Source organism: Fringilla coelebs (genome assembly GCF_963513975.1).
Source record: "Fringilla coelebs genome assembly, chromosome: 25".
Classification (NCBI taxonomy): domain Eukaryota; kingdom Metazoa; phylum Chordata; class Aves; order Passeriformes; family Fringillidae; genus Fringilla; species Fringilla coelebs.
Genome location: NC_140051.1, coordinates 2,881,990 through 2,900,074, shown reverse-complemented (window position 1 = coordinate 2,900,074; position 18,085 = coordinate 2,881,990). Strand labels below are relative to the sequence as shown.

Genomic DNA, 18,085 nt, shown 5'->3' with positions numbered 1-18,085 from the left:
GGTGACAGCGGTGGCATCGTGCCAGAGATGGTGAGAAATGTCACCGAGATCAAGCAGGGCTTGGCAGAGCTGCAGAGTCCCCCGTGCAGGGCAGGACAGAGTCAGAGAGAGCTTTTAATTAAGGCAAACAAGGCTCTTCTATGTTGCCAAAGCAAACAAGAAATACGATTCTCCCTGGGGGTTTTCCTTAGGCTCCTGTCAGGAAAATATCTGCCTGTGGGGTATCTGGGTTGCAGCCTGGTTTGTGTTGTCACTTCAGAGACAAATCCTGCTCCTCGAGCAGGAGAGCACTCAGAGTTATTGAGAAAAGCAGTGTTCAACTTAATTAAATGGCATGATCCTGAGTTTTAGGTTAGAGAGTGACATGCACTCGCAGATATTTCAAAATAGTACAATCTGCTGGCAGTAATATTCTATTAGGTATTCAGCATGAAATGTAATTATTTTAGATAAGAGCAATAATTGCAGCCCGGTGAAGTCAGACGGAATGTTCCTCAAATAATTGTGATCCTCTTAGATAATTCCAACTTGGGGCTTTACAAACCCGACACGCTTTTTGAAGTAGGTTCCTCTCCTGTAGTAATTCTCTCTGGAGAAACTCATACGAGAGATAAGTGATACCAATATAAATTAAACCTTCTTAGAAAGCCACACTCATGGAATACTAATGACCAGGATCAGCCCTGGGTGCTCCAGGCACAGCAAATGCCACAGGGGTGAGGAAAGAGGAGCTCAAAGACCTGAAAGGGATTTCTAAATCCTCGTGCCAGAGCCCCAGGACAGCAGCTGGTGCCATTCTCTGTCCCAAAGGCTCCAGGCTGCTGCCAAAATTCCCAGATCCTGGTCCCTGCAGGCTCCCCATGCCATGGAAAGCACTGCTTTTATCTTAAATACCCCATGTATGGCTTGATAAATACAACCTTGTGTCTTTTATCTTAAATACCCCATGTATGGCTTGATAAATACAACCCTGCGTCTTACATCTTAAATATCCCATGTATGGCTTGATCAATACAACCTTGTGTCTTTTATCTTAAATATCCTATGTATGGCTTGATCAATACAACCCTGTGTCTTTTATCTTAAATATCCCATGTATGGCTTGATCAATACAACCCTGTGTCTTTTATCTTAAATATCCCATGTATGGCTTGATCAATACAACCTTGTGTATTATATCTTAAATATCCCATGTATGGCTTGATAAATACAACCTTGTGTCTTACATCTTAAATATCCCATGTATGGCTTGATCAATACAACCTTGTGTCTTATATCTTAAATATCCCATGTATGGCTTGATCAATACAACCTTGTGTATTATATCTTAAATATCCCATGTATACAACCCTGTGTCTTTCACTGACGGGCTGCTGCTCTGCCTACTCTGAGAAGTTTCTTCTCATGCAAACACTGAGGTTTTTGGTTTGGTTGGTAGTTTTGCTTGATTGTTTCTAGTGGAAAAGGCCAAGGCACTGCTATCTGTTGTTTAATCTGATGAGAAAAAGGCTCTGTGTGGGTGTTAACCCCAGGAGGCTGCTGAGGAGCATCATCACCGTGGTGGTGAGGAGGGTGGAGTGTTGTGACTTTCCACTCCAAACACACAGTGAGGCTCACAGGTCTTGCTGCACAGGAGGCACAAAGTGGGAACAAGGTTATTTCTGCCAGCCAGGCTGCTTTAGTACAAGTTGTAAGTAAAGCCAAGAGTGGGTCTTCTATGTGGGACTCCCTGCTTAGGGCACCCTCTTTAGGTTTTCGAGCCTGTGGGGTAAAGAGGCTGCCAGAGGAGGACTAAAACCGCCAAACTAAACTTCCCAAACTAAACCTGCCTCTTCTTCACATCAGCTAACTGTGGAGAGAGCTGCAAAGAGCGTGCCTGTTTTCTGCACCTAATTAATGACAGGGAAACAGAGTGAAAGCTGTGAAATGCTGCCAGTGCCCACCAGCCTGATTGCTGCCTCCCTGCAACACACGAGCTCTTTTTGCAGGAGAACCCTTTGGCTGCTCAGCAGCCACAAAACCACTTCCCATTCCACAGAGCTTTGCCTGTGGGTGTAATCTTGCAGGTAAAAAAGCAAAGCTGGGTCACTGTGTGAGCATCTCAGAGCTGCCAGCAAATTCCCAGTGAACCTGGGGGAAAGAAATCCTTGGATTTGGAGCATCACATCACCCTAAGGTGCTCTAACAAGCAAGGAAGCTGAGGCACAAGACACTGGCTGAAGTCTCCCAGGCTGGAAGTAAAAATTAGGAGCAGCAGGAGGTTCTTGAGCGACACCTGAGCACTCACCAGTGCAGTTTGCTTCGTCAGACCAGTCCCTGCAGTCGTTATCCCCGTCACACATCCAGGACAGACGGATGCACATCCCTGAGCTGCAGCTGAACTCATCATTCCTGCACTGGTGAGCTTCTGCAAACAAAATATTGGGCTTCAGGTCACGGGAATGCCCAAGGAGCAGAGCAGCAAAGCTGGGTAATAACAACACAGGAGTCTCCCAGCTGGGACATGGCGAGGAGAAGGACCAGCACCTGGCCTTGTTCTCTTCTCCTGTCCCTCACTTCTCAGTACATGATGATCCTGCATTCTCACACGTCCCTAATTCCCAAACACCCTGGAAATGCTGGTCCTGTCCCCCATTTCCCAGTCCCCAGCAAATGAGGAGGAGACAGCCTGGGTGAACAGGGGGATCTCCCCCTACATCACCCCAGAGCAGCTCTGAGCAGCACAGAGAGGGGCTGGAGAGCAGCTGCCCACCCGTGCCCAGGGCAGGAGGGGCACTCACCACAGTGACTTTCGTCGCTGTTGTCCCCACAGTCATCCTCCAGGTCACATTTGTAGGACAGGGGGATGCAGGTCCCCGAGCCCTGGCAGCGGAACTGGGTCTCGGTGTCGCACACGGTGGTTGCTGATGGAGACAGGAGGAGGAGGAGGAGGAGGAGGAGGAGGAGGAGGAGGAGGAGGAGGAGGAGGTGGTTAGAAAATGGTTTCTGCTGCCTGAGGGTGTGTACTGCGTGCAGGGAAGTGGAGGGACAGGGACAGAATCCTGCCAGTCCAACCTGAATTCCCGTTCTTGTACTTTAGTGCCATTTTTAGGCACTCCATGTAAAGCAGAGGGCACAGGGGTCAGTTTTCTGTCTGGGGATCAGGACTGAAACTCCTGATGTCCACTCCCAAGCCAGGGAGCAAGAAGCCAAGGCTGTGGAGCTGTCTGCTCTCCACAAAGGGGACTGAAACCTCAGCTGCTGGGACAAGACAGGGCAGCCAAAGCAGGGGAGAAGCTGGCCATGAGTGTTGCTATCCAATGCAGCATCTCTGTGCCAAGGAGGTGGCACCTCCTCTCTCCAAGGAATGGAGAGGTTTTCCCACACCTGGAGCCACTGAACTCAAACTTGGACTCTGCTAACAGGGAAATAAATTCCTCATTGGTACAAAATGGGCATAAGCAGCCTCTCTCCTGGTCCTCCAGTGATTCCTAACTTCAAACCCAGTCCTTTTTCCACAGTGCACTAATCCAAACCCTTCAGGCTGTGCAGAGCTGTGGAGCATCTGCCCCTCCTGCACACACTGGCAGTTCCTAACTTTGCTCAAAGAGGTGACCTCCATCTTTAATGTGTGAACTTGATTTATTATCTCAGCAAGAGGCCCGTGTCAGCACTGCCTGCTCTCTTTTCCTCATTGGCTGTGCCCTCAATTAACTTCAGAAGACAACTAGTGCAAGAGACAGTTGGCATCAGCCTCACCAAAATTTTAGACACTGACGCCTCATCTGGTCAAGGGGACTGTGACAAACCCATCCAGTTTGCCTTGGGAGTTACCAAAGAGCTGAGTTACACCCCCAGAGAGCCTCTTGCTCTCCCTGCCTGCGAAAGGAGCGTGCAGCACCAGCTGAGGTGCCACCACAGCAGCCCCCTGAGCCTGGCCAGGCCAACACCCCAGGGCAGGACACTCACGGCAGTTCCTCTCGTCACTCATGTCCCCGCAGTCATTGTCATTGTCACACTGCCAGATGCTGTTGATGCAGTTCCCATTGGAGCACCTGTACTGGTTGGGCAGGCACGTGTTCTCTGGGGCAGGAGGGACAAGAGAAACAAGCTGGCATGAGGCTGTTCTTCCAGAAACGGGCCAGAGGACAGGTCATGCTGACCTCTTGTGATGGCAGAAGCCACCTCAGCCCTGAGCAGCAGCAAGAGCCAGGCAGGACCTTACCCTCCTTGATGCAGGTGTTGTTCTTCATGGTGTAGCCATGGGGACAGTCACACCTGAGCTCCCCACTGGGCAGCACTGTGCTGGCCACCCCCTCGGGGCACTTGCAGCTGCGGCCGTTGTTGGACCTGGGCAGGCAGAGCAGGCTGCAGGGCTTGGTGATGCAGGCGTTCTGCCCTGGAGCAGGGCAGGAGGAAGGGCACAGTGTCAGGGCAGAGGCACGGGAGCCCCAGTGTCACTGCCAGCCCAGGAGAGAGGCACAGGAGCCCCAGTGTCACTGCCACCCCAGACAGAGGCACAGGAGCCCCAGTGTCACTGCCACCCCAAGAGAGAGGCACAGGAGCCCCAGTGTCACTGCCACCCCAGGAGAGAGGCACAGGAGCCCCAGTGTCACTGCCACCCCAGGAGAGAGGCACAGGAGCCCCAGTGTCACTGCCACCCCAGACAGAGGCACAGGAGCCCCAGTGTCACTGCCACCCCAGACAGAGGCACGGGAGCCCCAGTGTCACTGCCACCCCAAGAGAGAGGCACAGGAGCCCCAGTGTCACTGCCACCCCAGGAGAGAGGCACAGGAGCCCCAGTGTCACTGCCACCCCAGGACTGAGGCACAGGAGCCCCAGTGTCACCTGCTTTGGGTTCAGACCCCCTTAGGAGCCATCTCTGCAGGGCTGAGTGCTGAGCTCACCCCTAGGAATGCCCAGAGCCATCTCCAGGGAGTTTGAGGGCCTTCAAGGGGGAAGGATTGGCCTTTAAGGGACACAGCTCATCCGAGTGGCTTTGGAGGTCTACCAAAGGATGTCAGTTACACCCCCAGAGTGCCTCTTGTCCCTCCAGTCTAAAGCCCTTCAGTGGTCTGGTACCCATCTGGAAATGGGTACAAACAGCCCACGGGGGTCAGCACTGCCTTGTCACAATGTAGACAGATGATTAAAGGAGGGCAAAGTTGGGGCAGCCCTGAAATCCTGCGGGTTTTGGTCTATACAACACTTTGATGGAAAAGCCAGGATCTGACACAAACTGTGAGCTCTCTCTCCTGGCAGCCAAAAGCAGAATATGTCCCTCATGAAACTCATTCCTGAAAGCCTCAAGCCCTGCAGGAATGGGTGGTCAGGAAATGCAAGCCAGGATGGCCCAGGGGGCTGGGAACCTGTGGAAATGGGGGATGAACACATTTCTAAATCCCAGGGAGGATCATCTGCATCATTACCTGTTGTCTTTCCTCTGTAAAAGATTTTCATATCCATGATCCCATTCAGTCGGCCGACCAAGATCTCCATCCTGGAGCCGCTGGTTTTGGATGCTCTGAAAATACTCAGCTGTGACCAGTCGTTCCAGTAGATTTCATTCTGAAACACAGGCTTGGCTCTCAGTGTGAGCAGAGGCACCACCAGGGCCATGCTCATCAGTGCTACCTGCACTCATCAGCCTAAATACTGGATCTGGGGACACATGGAGAGTGAAAAGTGTCCCTAACCCACTGGGGAGAGGAAGAGGAAGGTCTGAGGTTGGATTTGAGCAGAAATGAGAGTGATCTGCTGAGTGGCAAGCATTGCAGTGCAGCTGCTTGGGAATGTTGGTTCTGGATTGGGCTGCACTTGCTTGCTCCTTTCAGGGATTTGTGGGAATGTTTCAGGGAAGCAGAGAGAGAGGCAAAATGTCATGCCTGCTCCAAATGACATCCCTATCCTTTAAATTCAGTGTGCCCCGTGCTCCTCCAGCACCAGCCTCAGAGCCTGCATGCTACAGAAAAAATGACAACGGGGAAAACAAACCTTAAATACAGCAATGGCATAGGGGTGAGGGAGGCTGTCCAGGATCACAGATCTCTGCATGCCATTGAAATCCACCCTCTCGATCCTGTCCATATAGGCTTCAGTCCAGTAGATCCAATGGTCATCCACAGAAATGCCGTTGGGCCAGCGCACGCCCTCCGAGACAATGCAGCCGGCCAGGGACCCGTCCATGTCACTTCTGTAGATGCCAGCCCTGGAGTCCCCCCAGTCTGTCCAGAACATCAACCTGGCAGCAGGCAGAGAGGTTACTCGAAATCCACACAGAGCAGCTCCTCAAAAGGATCGGGGTTAGGAGAGGCAGAGGTTGGAATGCTCCACATTCCGCGTCTCTTGCTCGACATGCCTTTGAACAGGGAGCTCTGCAATTCTAATGAGCACCACCAGCAGATTTATGAGCAGCACAGAGGCTTTTGAGCTGCCAGCTCTGTGGTGGGAGTGCAGCTGCAGGTTACCTTGCCATGAACTGCTTTGGTTTGTCAGAGCTTACATTCGCAGCTGAGGCCAAACCCCAAAAAGATGTAACTCGGATTTGGCTCTTGAATTCGAGCACAGCTCAGTTTCTCACGCATCACTGCAGCTTCCCCCACTGACCAGACCAGTTTTACGGGCAGGAAAAGTTATTTACTAATGGATATGTATGGGCAGGAAGGAATTAACAGTTGGTGATCTGTGCTCTGAGGGAGCTGGTGCCTTAGTTGGGGATGCAGTGGTGACAGTGGGCTCCACAGAGCAGGACTGTGCTGTGCCTGTCCCCCAGTTCACCTTGCCAGGCCGTCCTCCCTGAGGAGGAGGTGGTGAAGGAGCAGCAGTTTCCCTTGGGAATAGCAGGGAAATATTTGTGATGTTTCCTTCCTTACCCATCTCGGGGAACCAGAGCCAGGGCTCTGGGTCGCTCCAGTATCGAGGAGTTGAGGACAGTCAGTCTCAGGTCTCCATCTGGATTGGCAACCTGGACCCAAAACCAAAGCCAGGACAGGTGTGTTTGCTACTGGCACTGCTTGAAGTGACACAAAATCTGTGGCAGGCAATTATTGCTCCTTAATAAAATATGCACTGCCACGGGTGGGCAGAGCTGTACCTCGATTTTGGGAATCCCAGCGTTGACCCAGTAGAGCAGCTGGCTGAGAGGCTCAAAAGCCAAAGCTTCCACTGTTTCCAACCCAGTGCTGATGATTATTTCCTGCCCAGAGCTGCCGTTGAGACAGAGACGCTGGGGAAAAAAATAAAAATAATCAGAATAAAAGACGAGGAACTGCCTGAAGCCCGAAGGTCAGGGGACAGGCAGCTCGGAGGGGAGGAGCACCAGGACAAACATTTGCATTTCAGGGTGTGGATGCAACACCCGGGTGGCAAGGAGATGATGCCTCCCTGCTGCCAGCTCACCTGGATGATGTCCAGAGTGACATCAGCCCAGTAGAGGCAGTTGTGCTCGTAGTCAAAATCCAGAGCCACAGCCCCCCTGAGCCCGGCCAGGGGCAGCTCCTCGCTGACGCCCGAGGCCAGGTCGTAGCGGTGGATGGAGTAGCGGGTGGCGTAGAGGATGAACTCGTTCTCCTCTGCAACAGCAATGCCTTGTTTAGTGATTGTTTTTGGCTACTCCAGGGGGAAAAGAAAGAAAGTAGCAGGTGTTTTTCACCCCTGGTTTAGCACCTTGGGGAGGGAAAGAGCTTTTTCTCTCAGTGGGATTAGGTTAATGGGAATGTGGTAATAGGCTCACATGGGCCTGGGCACACACTGTGGGCATTGTCTGGCCCAGGAGGAGGAGGAGGTGGAGGAGGCACAGAACCTGCCCGATCCCTTTCTTCCCACTTTAGTGCTGCCAATGGGAAACAAAATACTGATCTCCTCTTCCTTAAAAAAAACTCCAACATTAAAAAGAGTGGGAGTGGTGCAACTCTGCAAGTCCTCAGGGACACTGGCCCCAGGAAATATCCCAGAGGGGGTTTTGTTTCCCAATGGAGCCGAATCCAGGTAATGGGATCCTGGTCCAGGACAAAGTCTCCTGGGCATTATCCCACCACCAGTCAAGTCCAATAATGCTATTAATGAGTAGAGCTAATGTCAGTAAGTAACTCTGGCTGTGCATCCCTAATGAGATTATAGGGAGATATGAAACAGATACTGTACATGAAAGTGTTACCATGGAGCGAGCCAGCACGGATCCCCAGACGATCTCTGGGAACACAGCACTTCAAAGGCCAGCCCGGTGGGGACAGCAGGTTTACTTTGCAATCAGCAGGGCCCTTCTCAGCATGCCCAACACAGCTCTCCAAATAGCTCAAGAGGGCTCAGAGGGGTGAATAACGTGTCAGGAGTAAAGCTGAGTGCAGAGCTGGCAGGAGTCCCAGCACAGGGGATGCTTCCCCGTGCTGTTCCGCACCTGGAATATCTTTTGCACGCTGAAAAATTTTAGGGCAGTGCAGGGGAACCTGGTGCTGGTGGGTCTGGCTGCTCTGCTCAGCTCCCCAGCCCTTCCACGAGCCCCTGCCCTCCCTGAGGCTCAGGAGCTGCAGCAAGCAGCAATGCTGATCACGCAGCTCGTGACGGCAGATTAAATTAAAGCTCTAACGAGCAGAATGCAAATAACTCTGGCAGCACAGGGGCACGGGACTGCTACATTGCCTTGTACGTTCCAGAGGAGAAAATAAGGATGGGGGGGTGAATTCTGGCAGGCAGAGGTGTGAGGGATGAAGGCCTGCCCTGGTCTGGCCCCAAAGGGCCATCGTGTTCAGCTGCCTGGTGGCTGTCTCAGAGTGGGACCTTCCCAAGGGGACCTTCCCAAGGATGGGGGTGTCTTTGACATAATTCCTGTCTTTCTGGTTGGGTTCAAGCCAGCTACAGCAAGGACATGACCAGGGTGAAGGGGTTTCTGCCTGCAGCCTGCCCTTGAGGGCTTCAGAGGGCTCTGCACTGTGGGCAGACCCTGCTCCTGAGCAGGACCCTCAGAAGCTCCGGCCACAGGACAGGAGAGGGCGATTTGTAACCCACCCAGGCTCCTGTGTCACAGGTTTTGTCTGAGAGCCCTCTGGGACTCTGTGCCTGGTCCCTGAGGCACCAGCCAAAGGTTTTATGAATGGAGCCCTTGTGCCCGGAGCAGCTCCTGCACACACTCACCCGCCAGCGGGCACGGCACCAGCTCCCCCTCCAGCCGCGACTCGATGTCTCCACCCGTGCAAGTGTCCCCAGAGATCTTCCTGTAGCTGCAACACACAGAGCCAGGCAGTTTATTCCATGGAAAAAACTGTGAACAACCCACCCTGTGCAGCCAGAATAAGCTGTGGTGTTTAATTGCCATGTATGTCCTAACATGCCGTTTGTTTGCTGCCACTCTCGTGGGTTTTGTGGTTGTTTTGGGGTTTTTTTAATCGCCAGTAAGATAAATTCCAGCACTTGGAATATCAGGTTGCCCTCCCAAGTACAGCACGTACCCTCGAGTCTTCCTGTAGGTTGAGCCAACAGGGCAAGGGACTGGTGGGTCATAGGGTTTCCCAGCAAACTCAGGGTCAGGGACACAAACTTCTAAGGATAAGTCATCGCTCAGCTTGAAGCCAAAATCACTGCAAGGAGAAGAAAGATGTAGGGAGGGACAGGGAAAAGCAAAAAATGCAGCCATGCTATACCATAAGTCTATTTTTGCATAGAATTTTTAAGAACCCGAAGTAGCCCTTCATTTATTATCAGTATTTAGCTGCACAGAACGTCTCCCAGCCAGATAGGATGTTTCAAGAACACTTTGCAAATCAGCTTTGCCAGTGGCTGGGCAGGCTGGGGAAGGTGAGGCAGCGAGGCAGAGCTGAGCCAGAGTGCTCTGCAAAGCTGGCTGCAAGCCCCAGTGCTGCTGCTGAGCTGGCTCAGGTCACTGCTCTGTCTCTTGGCTGGTCCTGCTGGCAAAATGGGAGTTACAGTGCGGCTGTTCTTTGGAAAACGCTGTGGGGGAGAGAGGTTTTGTCAGTGGGATTCTGTAGGGAGCCCAGGGCTGGATTCTGAGGCAGGCTCCCACCAGCTCTGCTCTCAGTCTGCTCGTGGTGAGCCAGACTTGGTCTCAGCATCAGACAGGAGCAGCCTGGTGTGAGCTCCACTGAAAGCCCAGGCCTTGAAAAGCAGTTTCCTTTCTAACCCCAAAGCTTTGCATCAGTTTGCCAGAGCGTGTTTCCTGATCCTGAAAGCAGTGTCAGGATTGTGGGAATTGCAGTCAAAGGGCAATAGCAGGGCCAGCTGCACCCCTGTGGCTACAGAATCACAAAGATTTTTAGTGGATCTCTGTCTGTGATGGGAAATTACCCATTCTCCTTTGGAAGGTGATGGATTAACAATACTTCCCTTTTCCGTGGAACCTTTCAGAGGCTCCCAAAAGGCTCTAAAGACATTAATTAAGTCTCATGCCCTGTTATTAATGAAAGGATGTTTTCAGTCTGTTTAGTTTCCTCTCTGCTATAAAATGAAGCAGCGACATTCCCAGCTGCATAAATTGGATGTTTGTTCACTCGGAGCGATTGGTCACAGATACTTATCTTGGATTTACAATCCAGACTAGAAGAAATTAATTGGTATTTTACCATTCAAAGTCCTCCCTCGTACAAGAGCAGTTGGAGACCATGACAGGCCTGTCAAAGTCTTCCCCATTGAAGCAGGTCGCATGAGGAGTCCTCCTTTTGAAAACGGTTTTATGCCCCAGCAAACATTCATTGCCTCGCTCGTCCGAGGGTGACCACAGCTTGTAGTCATTCTCTGTGCAAGGGACCCCTGAGAGGAGAAACAAGGTTGGGGTGCAGAAAGGTGCAGCATTTGCAGCACCCCAGGTTTAAAGACAGAGAGATGCTGATGTCCCTGGGTACCCAGCAGTGCCAGGCGTGCTGGCATCCAGCCCTACACCACAGAAATGCCTCTTGTCCCACTGACAGAACAAGGGGACACAACCTTAAGCTGTGCCAGAGGAAGTTTAGGTTGGACATCAGGGAAAAATTCTTCACTGAAAGAGGGATTGGGCACTGGAATCACCTGCCCAGGGAGGTGGTGGAGTCACCATTCCTGGAGGGTTTAAAACAAGACTGGACGTGGCAGGGTTTAGGTGATGAGGATGTGTTGGGGCTTTTCCAGCCAAAGGTCTTTCCCCACCTAGTTCATTCTGTGATTCTGTGATTCCCTCCCCTCCCCACCCTCCCCTGGCACAAAACTTCCCCCAGAGAGCAAGGCCCCAGCCCTGTCCCACGGGGAAGGGAAGGGAAGGCAAGGAGAGCTCCAGCTGGGAGCGTGTGGCGGCAGGCGGCGACAGGAGGGAACAGGCAGCTCCGTGGCAGTGACGGGGAATCTGAATGAAGTCGTTCTGGTTACCAAACAGATCCGTTCCCAACAAAACGTCAAGGGAATCGGTGATAAATTTTAGTCAAGCAAATTCCTCTGCTGGGTTTAACTGCGCTTTGATTAAAATGCTGCCTCGCAATCAAAGCTGAAATGGGTTATAAAACATTCATAGGCACAAGCCTTCAGAAGGAAATTTTTTTTTCCCTTTTCCTTTTCAACAAATTCCTCAGTGAGGAGGGAAGGAATACAGGGAGAGCACAGGGCACACGAGTGCCTTCAGCAGCTGTGTCCACGTGGACATGAGACACTTGGGACAGGAGGAGCTGCCCTCTCTCCTACCTGCAGAGCCACCCCAGAGATGGCTCTGCCACCCGTCCCCTTACCCAGCACATCAGTGGTGTTGATCTGCAGGATCAGCCAGCTGTGGCCATTCTCCTTGTAGGAGCCAAAGATGGTGAATATGGTGCTCTTCTCGCCGGGCTCGGTCAGGAGGCCGTACACAAACACCGGCTTCTCTGAGAACGTGAACACTTTCCAGGTTTCCCCTTCGTTTGTGCTGTACCTGCACAAAAAAGGAGGTTGGGAGAGGTGCCAGGGACATGTCCTGCTGTCCTGCTGCAGGGCACTCTCTGCCATGCCCAGCCAAGCAGGAGAGCATGCCCTGTGCCCTGACACTCACTTGAGCTGGTCGGTCTCGGTGCCCTGGGCGATGGCCACCAGAATTCCACCGTGGTCACCCCAGGTGTAGTAGTGGGGTCCAGACAGTGCCTGGAAGAGAGACAGTGCTGAGGGGTGATCAGAGCTCTGCTGAGTGAAGGGAAAATGGCTTTGTCAGAAACTCTGCCTGAGCCAAGCTAATGCTTCAGCCTGGGCCAAATCAAGTATCTGGAGGCACCAGAGATTCATGTGTTTATGGGACACCATCTGCAGATGAGAATAGCCAGCCCATTTCCTCTAAGAGATGTGTGTAAAAGCTGCCCCAAGCCCTGGACTCTGCTCCTCCTGTGCTCTGTGCAGGGAAAGAATCAGTGGACGAAGCACCATGACACAAAACCAGAGTCCATCACTCCTCTCGTTCGTCACCTCTGCGAGGCTTTCCTGACACCCAGCAGTGACTTGTGCCCATCCCAGGACTGCAGAGAAGTTGGCCCTCAGGCTGTGGAAGGAAGGTCTTGTGAATGTTCAGAGAGAAGTGGGGCCATGGCATGCAGAAACCAGCCCTGGAGACAATTCATCCATGGCAAGAAGCTTGGATCTCACGCTCACCTACACCTCCAGCACACAATCAGCTTTGCTTTCCCATCCAGGGAGCCCAGAGCACCTGGGATGAAAACAGGGAGCATGTCCATGCCAGACCCTGCTCACAGGACGTGCTGTCATGCTTGGGGACATTCAGGGCACTGAATGCATTGTTCCTTTCTTCTCTGGGCTGTGAAATCACCCCGGTGATCTGCAGAGCTTCCCAGCCTGCTGCTGGCCAAAGCTGAGCAGAAGGAGCTGTGGTGCTGCTTCTCAGCTCCACTGCTGGGTCATTCTGCACCTCTGCTCATGATACAAAGATCAGTCAGGAGCTTTGGATCAACACTTCCTCGGAATGTTTTAACTGCGCTCGAGGGCAAACCTGTGGAGCTTGGCACCTGAAAGCCTCTGGTTTTGGATACCCTGCCCTATCTGCCTGGCTGCAGGGTCCCCACAGCTGCTCTCCAGCTGGGTTTTGGAGCCAGGAGCAGCCTCTGAACCACCTTTGGCATCAGCCAGACCTGTGGCATGTCCCCAGCCCCAGGGCAGCTGCCCAGACCTCACCCCAACCGCGCAGCACTCGCGGGGGAAGAAGGAGGCTGCTCAGCTCCCAGGATTAAATAGCTTGCAGATGTTGAAATACCACATTACACTGGCTGCAGAGTGCACAGGCACACCACAAGCACTGCCACAGACCAGAACATCCACTCAGTAAACAGCAGCACACTCCCCATAAACCGAGGGCAGCATCCCATTTCTCTGGAAGAAGCCAGAGCCTCTCCAAACTCTCTCACACACAAAGTCCTGGCTCTCAGTCCCATCTCAAAGACACCAAATGCCGTGTGCTGAGGAAAAGTCCTGCCAGGTGTAAAGGAAAAACAGAGGAGGGAGCTCTCCTGCGTCTGAACCCATCATCCACACCAGAAGTTCATCTCCAACCAACCAATGCCTTCATCTAAAAACCTTTTTCCCTCATTTTAAGGCATTGAGCACCTTCCAGGTCTTGTATTCATATGAAATCACCTTTAATGTAACTCATTTATATTGCTGCCAAAATTCTTCCTGTTCCCCCACCACGCTGGCTGATCTGACAGGTGTAAGAGCAGCCTTACCTCTCTCCACCTTGCTCCAGCACTGCTCGAGACATAAACGTTGGTTTTCCTTGCCATGTTCTTGCCAACAGAGCCTGGGAGAATGGGAGAAATCATCCTTCTTGAGGAATGCAAAGGGATTGCTTAAAAGGAAGCCAGACACCTCCAAACTATTTTTATCTGTGATTGAGGAGATGATATTTCACACTATAAATTAATCCCTTCAAAAGCAAATATTTCAAGGACTATTTCAAGTTTTAAAAGCAGATGGGGGAAAAACCCATGGCTACAAAACATGATTAAACAAAATGTGTGCTTTCTTCAGTAACAGAGCGAGACAAACAGGAATTTCTGAATCTTAAAGAAGCCCTTCACGAGGATCAGGAAAGAGGATCAGAACAGAGCAGGTTTCTCACATCTCTGTGCTGCAGTGAAATGTTCATTCTGTAATTACTGTATGGGGACTGCAGCAGAGAAAGGACAGCAAAATGCACCATTTAATTGCATTTTATAACCTGCTTGTACAAACTAAATACTGCCTGGCAACAACACCCCCCAAGCCAAGGGAAAAGCAGTACCAGTGGCAATGATCAGTCCTGGCGCCGACTCCTTGGAGAGAATGGGCATCCTGCGCAGCTGGAAATTCAGCAGCTGGCTCAGGCGCTGGGCCAGGTGGAGAGAGCAGCCCTGGGACAACTGGGAAAGCAGAACAGTGGATTAACATCCATCCCTCAGGCTGTCTAGTGCAGCCCTCTCTGCTTGGAAAGGCCAGGAGAGACTCCTTCATGGCGGCATTGTTGTTTCAACCTCTTTTCGTAGAGTGAAAACACCTCCAAGATCACCAAGCCCACCACTAATAAATCCCCAAATGCCACTTTTGGGGGTCTTCTCCTTGTCCCACCCCTGTGGTACCTGACAGTCTATGTGCCCCCCATATTGGGTCTGTGTGGGGGGCTGGAGCAGCTCCCAGGTGCTCCGACATCACCTTCTTTGTCGAAGGTGATGATGGAGCGCATGTTCTCCAAACCAAGCCCACCACTAATAAATCCCCAAATGCCACTTTTGCGGGTCTCCTCCTTGTCCCACCCCCTGTGGTACCTGGCAGTCGATGTGCTCCCCATACTGGGTCTGTGTGGGGGGCTGGAGCAGCTCCCAGGTGCCGCCCTTGTCGAAGGTGATGACGGAGCGCATGTTCTCCTCGCTGAAGGAGCCGTTGATCAGCGTGGCGATGTAGACGCCCCGCACGCCTTCCACACGGTGGAAATCCGCGAAGGGCTCGTTGGCAAAGTACCTGTGGGGTCAGGGAAATGGGAACTGAACCCCTTCCCATAAGTCTGGGGATGTGGGGGATTGGCAGGCAGAGGTAGCGCGTTGATCCGGCACAGCCAAGAATCGCGGATTTTGGTCGATGTTCTCATTGGCCGTGGGGTGAGTCCTTGAGCTAATCCCTGAACAGAGAGGGACAGCTCTCTCCCAGGATTTTCCTGGGAAGCTGTGAGAAAGCTCAGAGAAAAGAAAGATGAGCAATTCTTATCTCCCTCAGAGAAAAGAATGATAAGCAAGTCTTATCTCTACTCGCCGCACGCGTTGTTGTGCACGTGTGGAATGTGTTATGGAGATTTGTTCACCACAGGGTGATTTCTTAATTGGACACTGGATGGTGTTTGGATGGGTTGACCAATTAAGTCAAAGTTGTATTGGACTGTAAGGGTGATGAGCTTCTTAATAAGTATAGTAGAGTATAATATAGTATAATAGGATAGAATATAGAATATAATAGAATAATAGAATATAGTATAATAGAATATTATACTATATTCTATAGTATAATAGAGTATAGTACAGTATAAAATAGTATAACAGAATATAGTATAATATAGTATAATAGTAATATAGTACAGAATATTATAGTATAATAGAATAGAATTATAGTATAATTATAGTATAATATAGTATAATAGTAATATAGTATAGAATAATATAGCAAAATAGAATAGAATTATAGTATAATTATAGTATAATATAGTATAATATAGTATAATAGGTTGCAGCCTTCTGCAATCATGGAGTCAATGCTAATTATTCCCCATTCAGGGGACGATTGCTAAGTCCTGTCTTACCTGACCAAGGTGTCACTGCCAGCTCCCCCTGGGCTGTAGTAGAGCACATTTTCTAGAGACAGGGAGAACTTCAGGCCCTCAGCCTCTGAGATGTAGAGGTTGGTGCGGTTGTTGTCGTGGCTGACACACACAAACACCTGGTCCTCCGAGGCATCAGCAATGTAATATTCCTTTGGGACACAAAGAACAGGCTTTGTGTGTGTGTGTCCACACAGGGAGGGTTTGCACAAGGCTGCTTTGGATTTTCTCTCATCTTGCTTCCACCTTTTTGTATTTTTTCCACTCAGCAGGTGGAAAATCTCCACTTTGTTTTTTCTGCTGTGTTCCCCACACAGTGATTCCCATCCTCAGCCCTGCAAAGCCCCCTGGAGCAGCGTTGGTCCCCAAGCCCTGTGTGTGCTGGATCTCTGGACCCCCTGAGGCTGGGAGTGCACCCCACTGCTCTGCCAAGCTCCAAAGCTTGCTTCTCGTGCCCTCCTTCATCCCCACCAGCCTGGGCACACCACAGCATGTCTGTTCATGCATCAGGGACTCCTTGCAAGCCCTGGCGGTGCCCTGGGCTTCCTCAGCCTGCAAGAATTGCATGCTCCAGGTCATGACAGTGCACCCCACGCCATGGGAAGAGATAAAGTCCCCAAAAGCAGAGTCAGAGCAGTGGGATCAGCCCCTCTCTGGGATCTGGGCTTTGCTGCCAGCCCCCATCCCCAGTGACTGCCCAGGTGCCATCATGTAAACCACGAGATCATGCCAACACGAGCCTTTGCTCTGCCACCCCCCCAGCAGGGTCATACAAGGTCCCTTTCCTCTCCTGCAGCATCTGGACACTGCAGGGTGTCCTTGGCAAGGCAGGGAGCTGGGAAGCTGCTCGGGAAGCACCACTTACCTTAATTGGATGCTTGGTAACGAACTGTGCCACCCGCATGGGCTTGCGGTTGAAGGAGACCCAGAGCTGGACTGAGGGGGGCTGTGAGCTGCCGAGCAAACGCTGTGCAGAGCACAGGGACACGTTAGGAGGGGCTCTCACCCCAAAAAGTCACCCTTATCTCCATTGGAATCACCCAGTGTGTGGGACTTCCCCCTCCCTGCATGTGGGCAAAGCAGGGCAGCTGTGTGATGCTGGGAGCAGTGATCCCCACTCAGGGTTTAAATTGCCACAACCAGGGCTCAGCAAGGAGACAAACTGTCCTTCCTGCTCAGTCGGGTGGGGGTAAGGAGGCTGGGTTTAATTCCTCCTTTCTCCTCAGAGCACAATGACCTTTCCTTCCTATTTTTACCGATGTGCGCAAAACGAAAGGCGCCGGTGCGAAGCCGAGAAAGTAAAAAAGCTGGGGGCAACCTATTTCATCCAGGATGCCAATGGTGAGGACCTAAACCCAGATCTAGGCTCCAAAAATAAGCGGCCTGGTTTTTGGTTTGTTTTATTTTTTTTTTTTCTTTCCCCATCCTCTGCATCACTAAGCAACCGTGCCTCCCACGGCAAGGAGCAGAAGTCAGAGCCCTGGGCGCCGCTGCCACCCAGCCTGTCCTTCCCCCAGCACCGCCCCTGCTGCAGCCAGGCTTGCAGGCAAGTGCCTCATCCAGAACTGGGGATGTGACTCCCAGATGAGGGATTTGCAGCCGGTCTCCCTCTGTCTCGGTGTTTCCCAGCAGTGCTTGCCGTGGGGTGGAACACGGGTGATTTTATTGATGTTTAATCATTACAGCTGCAGGAGGAAGCAGTGCGTGCTGCCCGCTGCCCCCTGAGTGCTCCAGAAGCTGTAAAAGCTCCAAAGCACCCCCAAATGGTGCCCAAACCCTCCTCGTGCTTTCAGGATGCTGTCCCTGAGCGGAGTGGCTTCTCTGCAGAGACACAAACCACCCCCAGTGCTCCACCCTACACCAGCACCGAGCCCCCGATAAAATCTCCTGCAAACCACAGAGCAGGCACAGCGCCAATGGGCCGGGCCCTGGGAGTTACAGGCTGTACTGCCTGCAAGGGAGACTTCTGAGAAACTGAAATTGCTCTGCAAATGTTCCCTGCCTCTGTCAGACACTGCTGTGCCCGCTCACAGGGCCGGAGGTGACACACCTGTCACTTACTGCCTAGGAAACCCTCCCTGGTCCTGCCAGCAGGCACCCCTAAATAAAGGGTTCCTTCTTAAAGCACTCGATGGCAGCTGCAGGGGAGAAATGCATCTTCTGAAAAGAAAGCTGCTCCTTGCATTCTAGAAGGATCAGGACTTTATCCCTCTGATGCTGTTTCTGATCTAGAAAGGCCTGGCCCTCAGAGGAAGAACAGACACTTTCTTGCTTTCTTTCAGGTTTGTTCGAATTTGGCCAAGAACTGTAAAAAGCACAGAG

The 18,085-nt window shown here is 51.8% G+C and overlaps 1 protein-coding gene across 2 annotated transcripts in view; it reads right to left on the bottom strand.

The window, feature by feature from the left end:
- Positions 1-18,085, bottom strand: part of SORL1 (sortilin related receptor 1) — a gene marked incomplete at its 5' end in the record, with an annotated part of 51,347 nt that overhangs the window by 20,723 nt on the left and 12,539 nt on the right. For both annotated transcript variants that reach the window (XM_084221527.1, XM_084221528.1), the window contains 19 exons: positions 2,288-2,407; positions 2,781-2,903; positions 3,949-4,062; positions 4,205-4,378; positions 5,409-5,547; positions 5,974-6,220; positions 6,852-6,943; positions 7,073-7,204; positions 7,378-7,550; positions 9,109-9,194; positions 9,423-9,551; positions 10,551-10,737; positions 11,679-11,857; positions 11,975-12,063; positions 13,647-13,720; positions 14,204-14,321; positions 14,724-14,916; positions 15,746-15,915; positions 16,629-16,730. In XM_084221527.1, the coding sequence (XP_084077653.1) occupies positions 2,288-2,407; positions 2,781-2,903; positions 3,949-4,062; positions 4,205-4,378; positions 5,409-5,547; positions 5,974-6,220; positions 6,852-6,943; positions 7,073-7,204; positions 7,378-7,550; positions 9,109-9,194; positions 9,423-9,551; positions 10,551-10,737; positions 11,679-11,857; positions 11,975-12,063; positions 13,647-13,720; positions 14,204-14,321; positions 14,724-14,916; positions 15,746-15,915; positions 16,629-16,730 (2,641 nt within the window). The remainder of the gene's footprint in view (positions 1-2,287; positions 2,408-2,780; positions 2,904-3,948; positions 4,063-4,204; positions 4,379-5,408; positions 5,548-5,973; positions 6,221-6,851; positions 6,944-7,072; positions 7,205-7,377; positions 7,551-9,108; positions 9,195-9,422; positions 9,552-10,550; positions 10,738-11,678; positions 11,858-11,974; positions 12,064-13,646; positions 13,721-14,203; positions 14,322-14,723; positions 14,917-15,745; positions 15,916-16,628; positions 16,731-18,085) is intronic.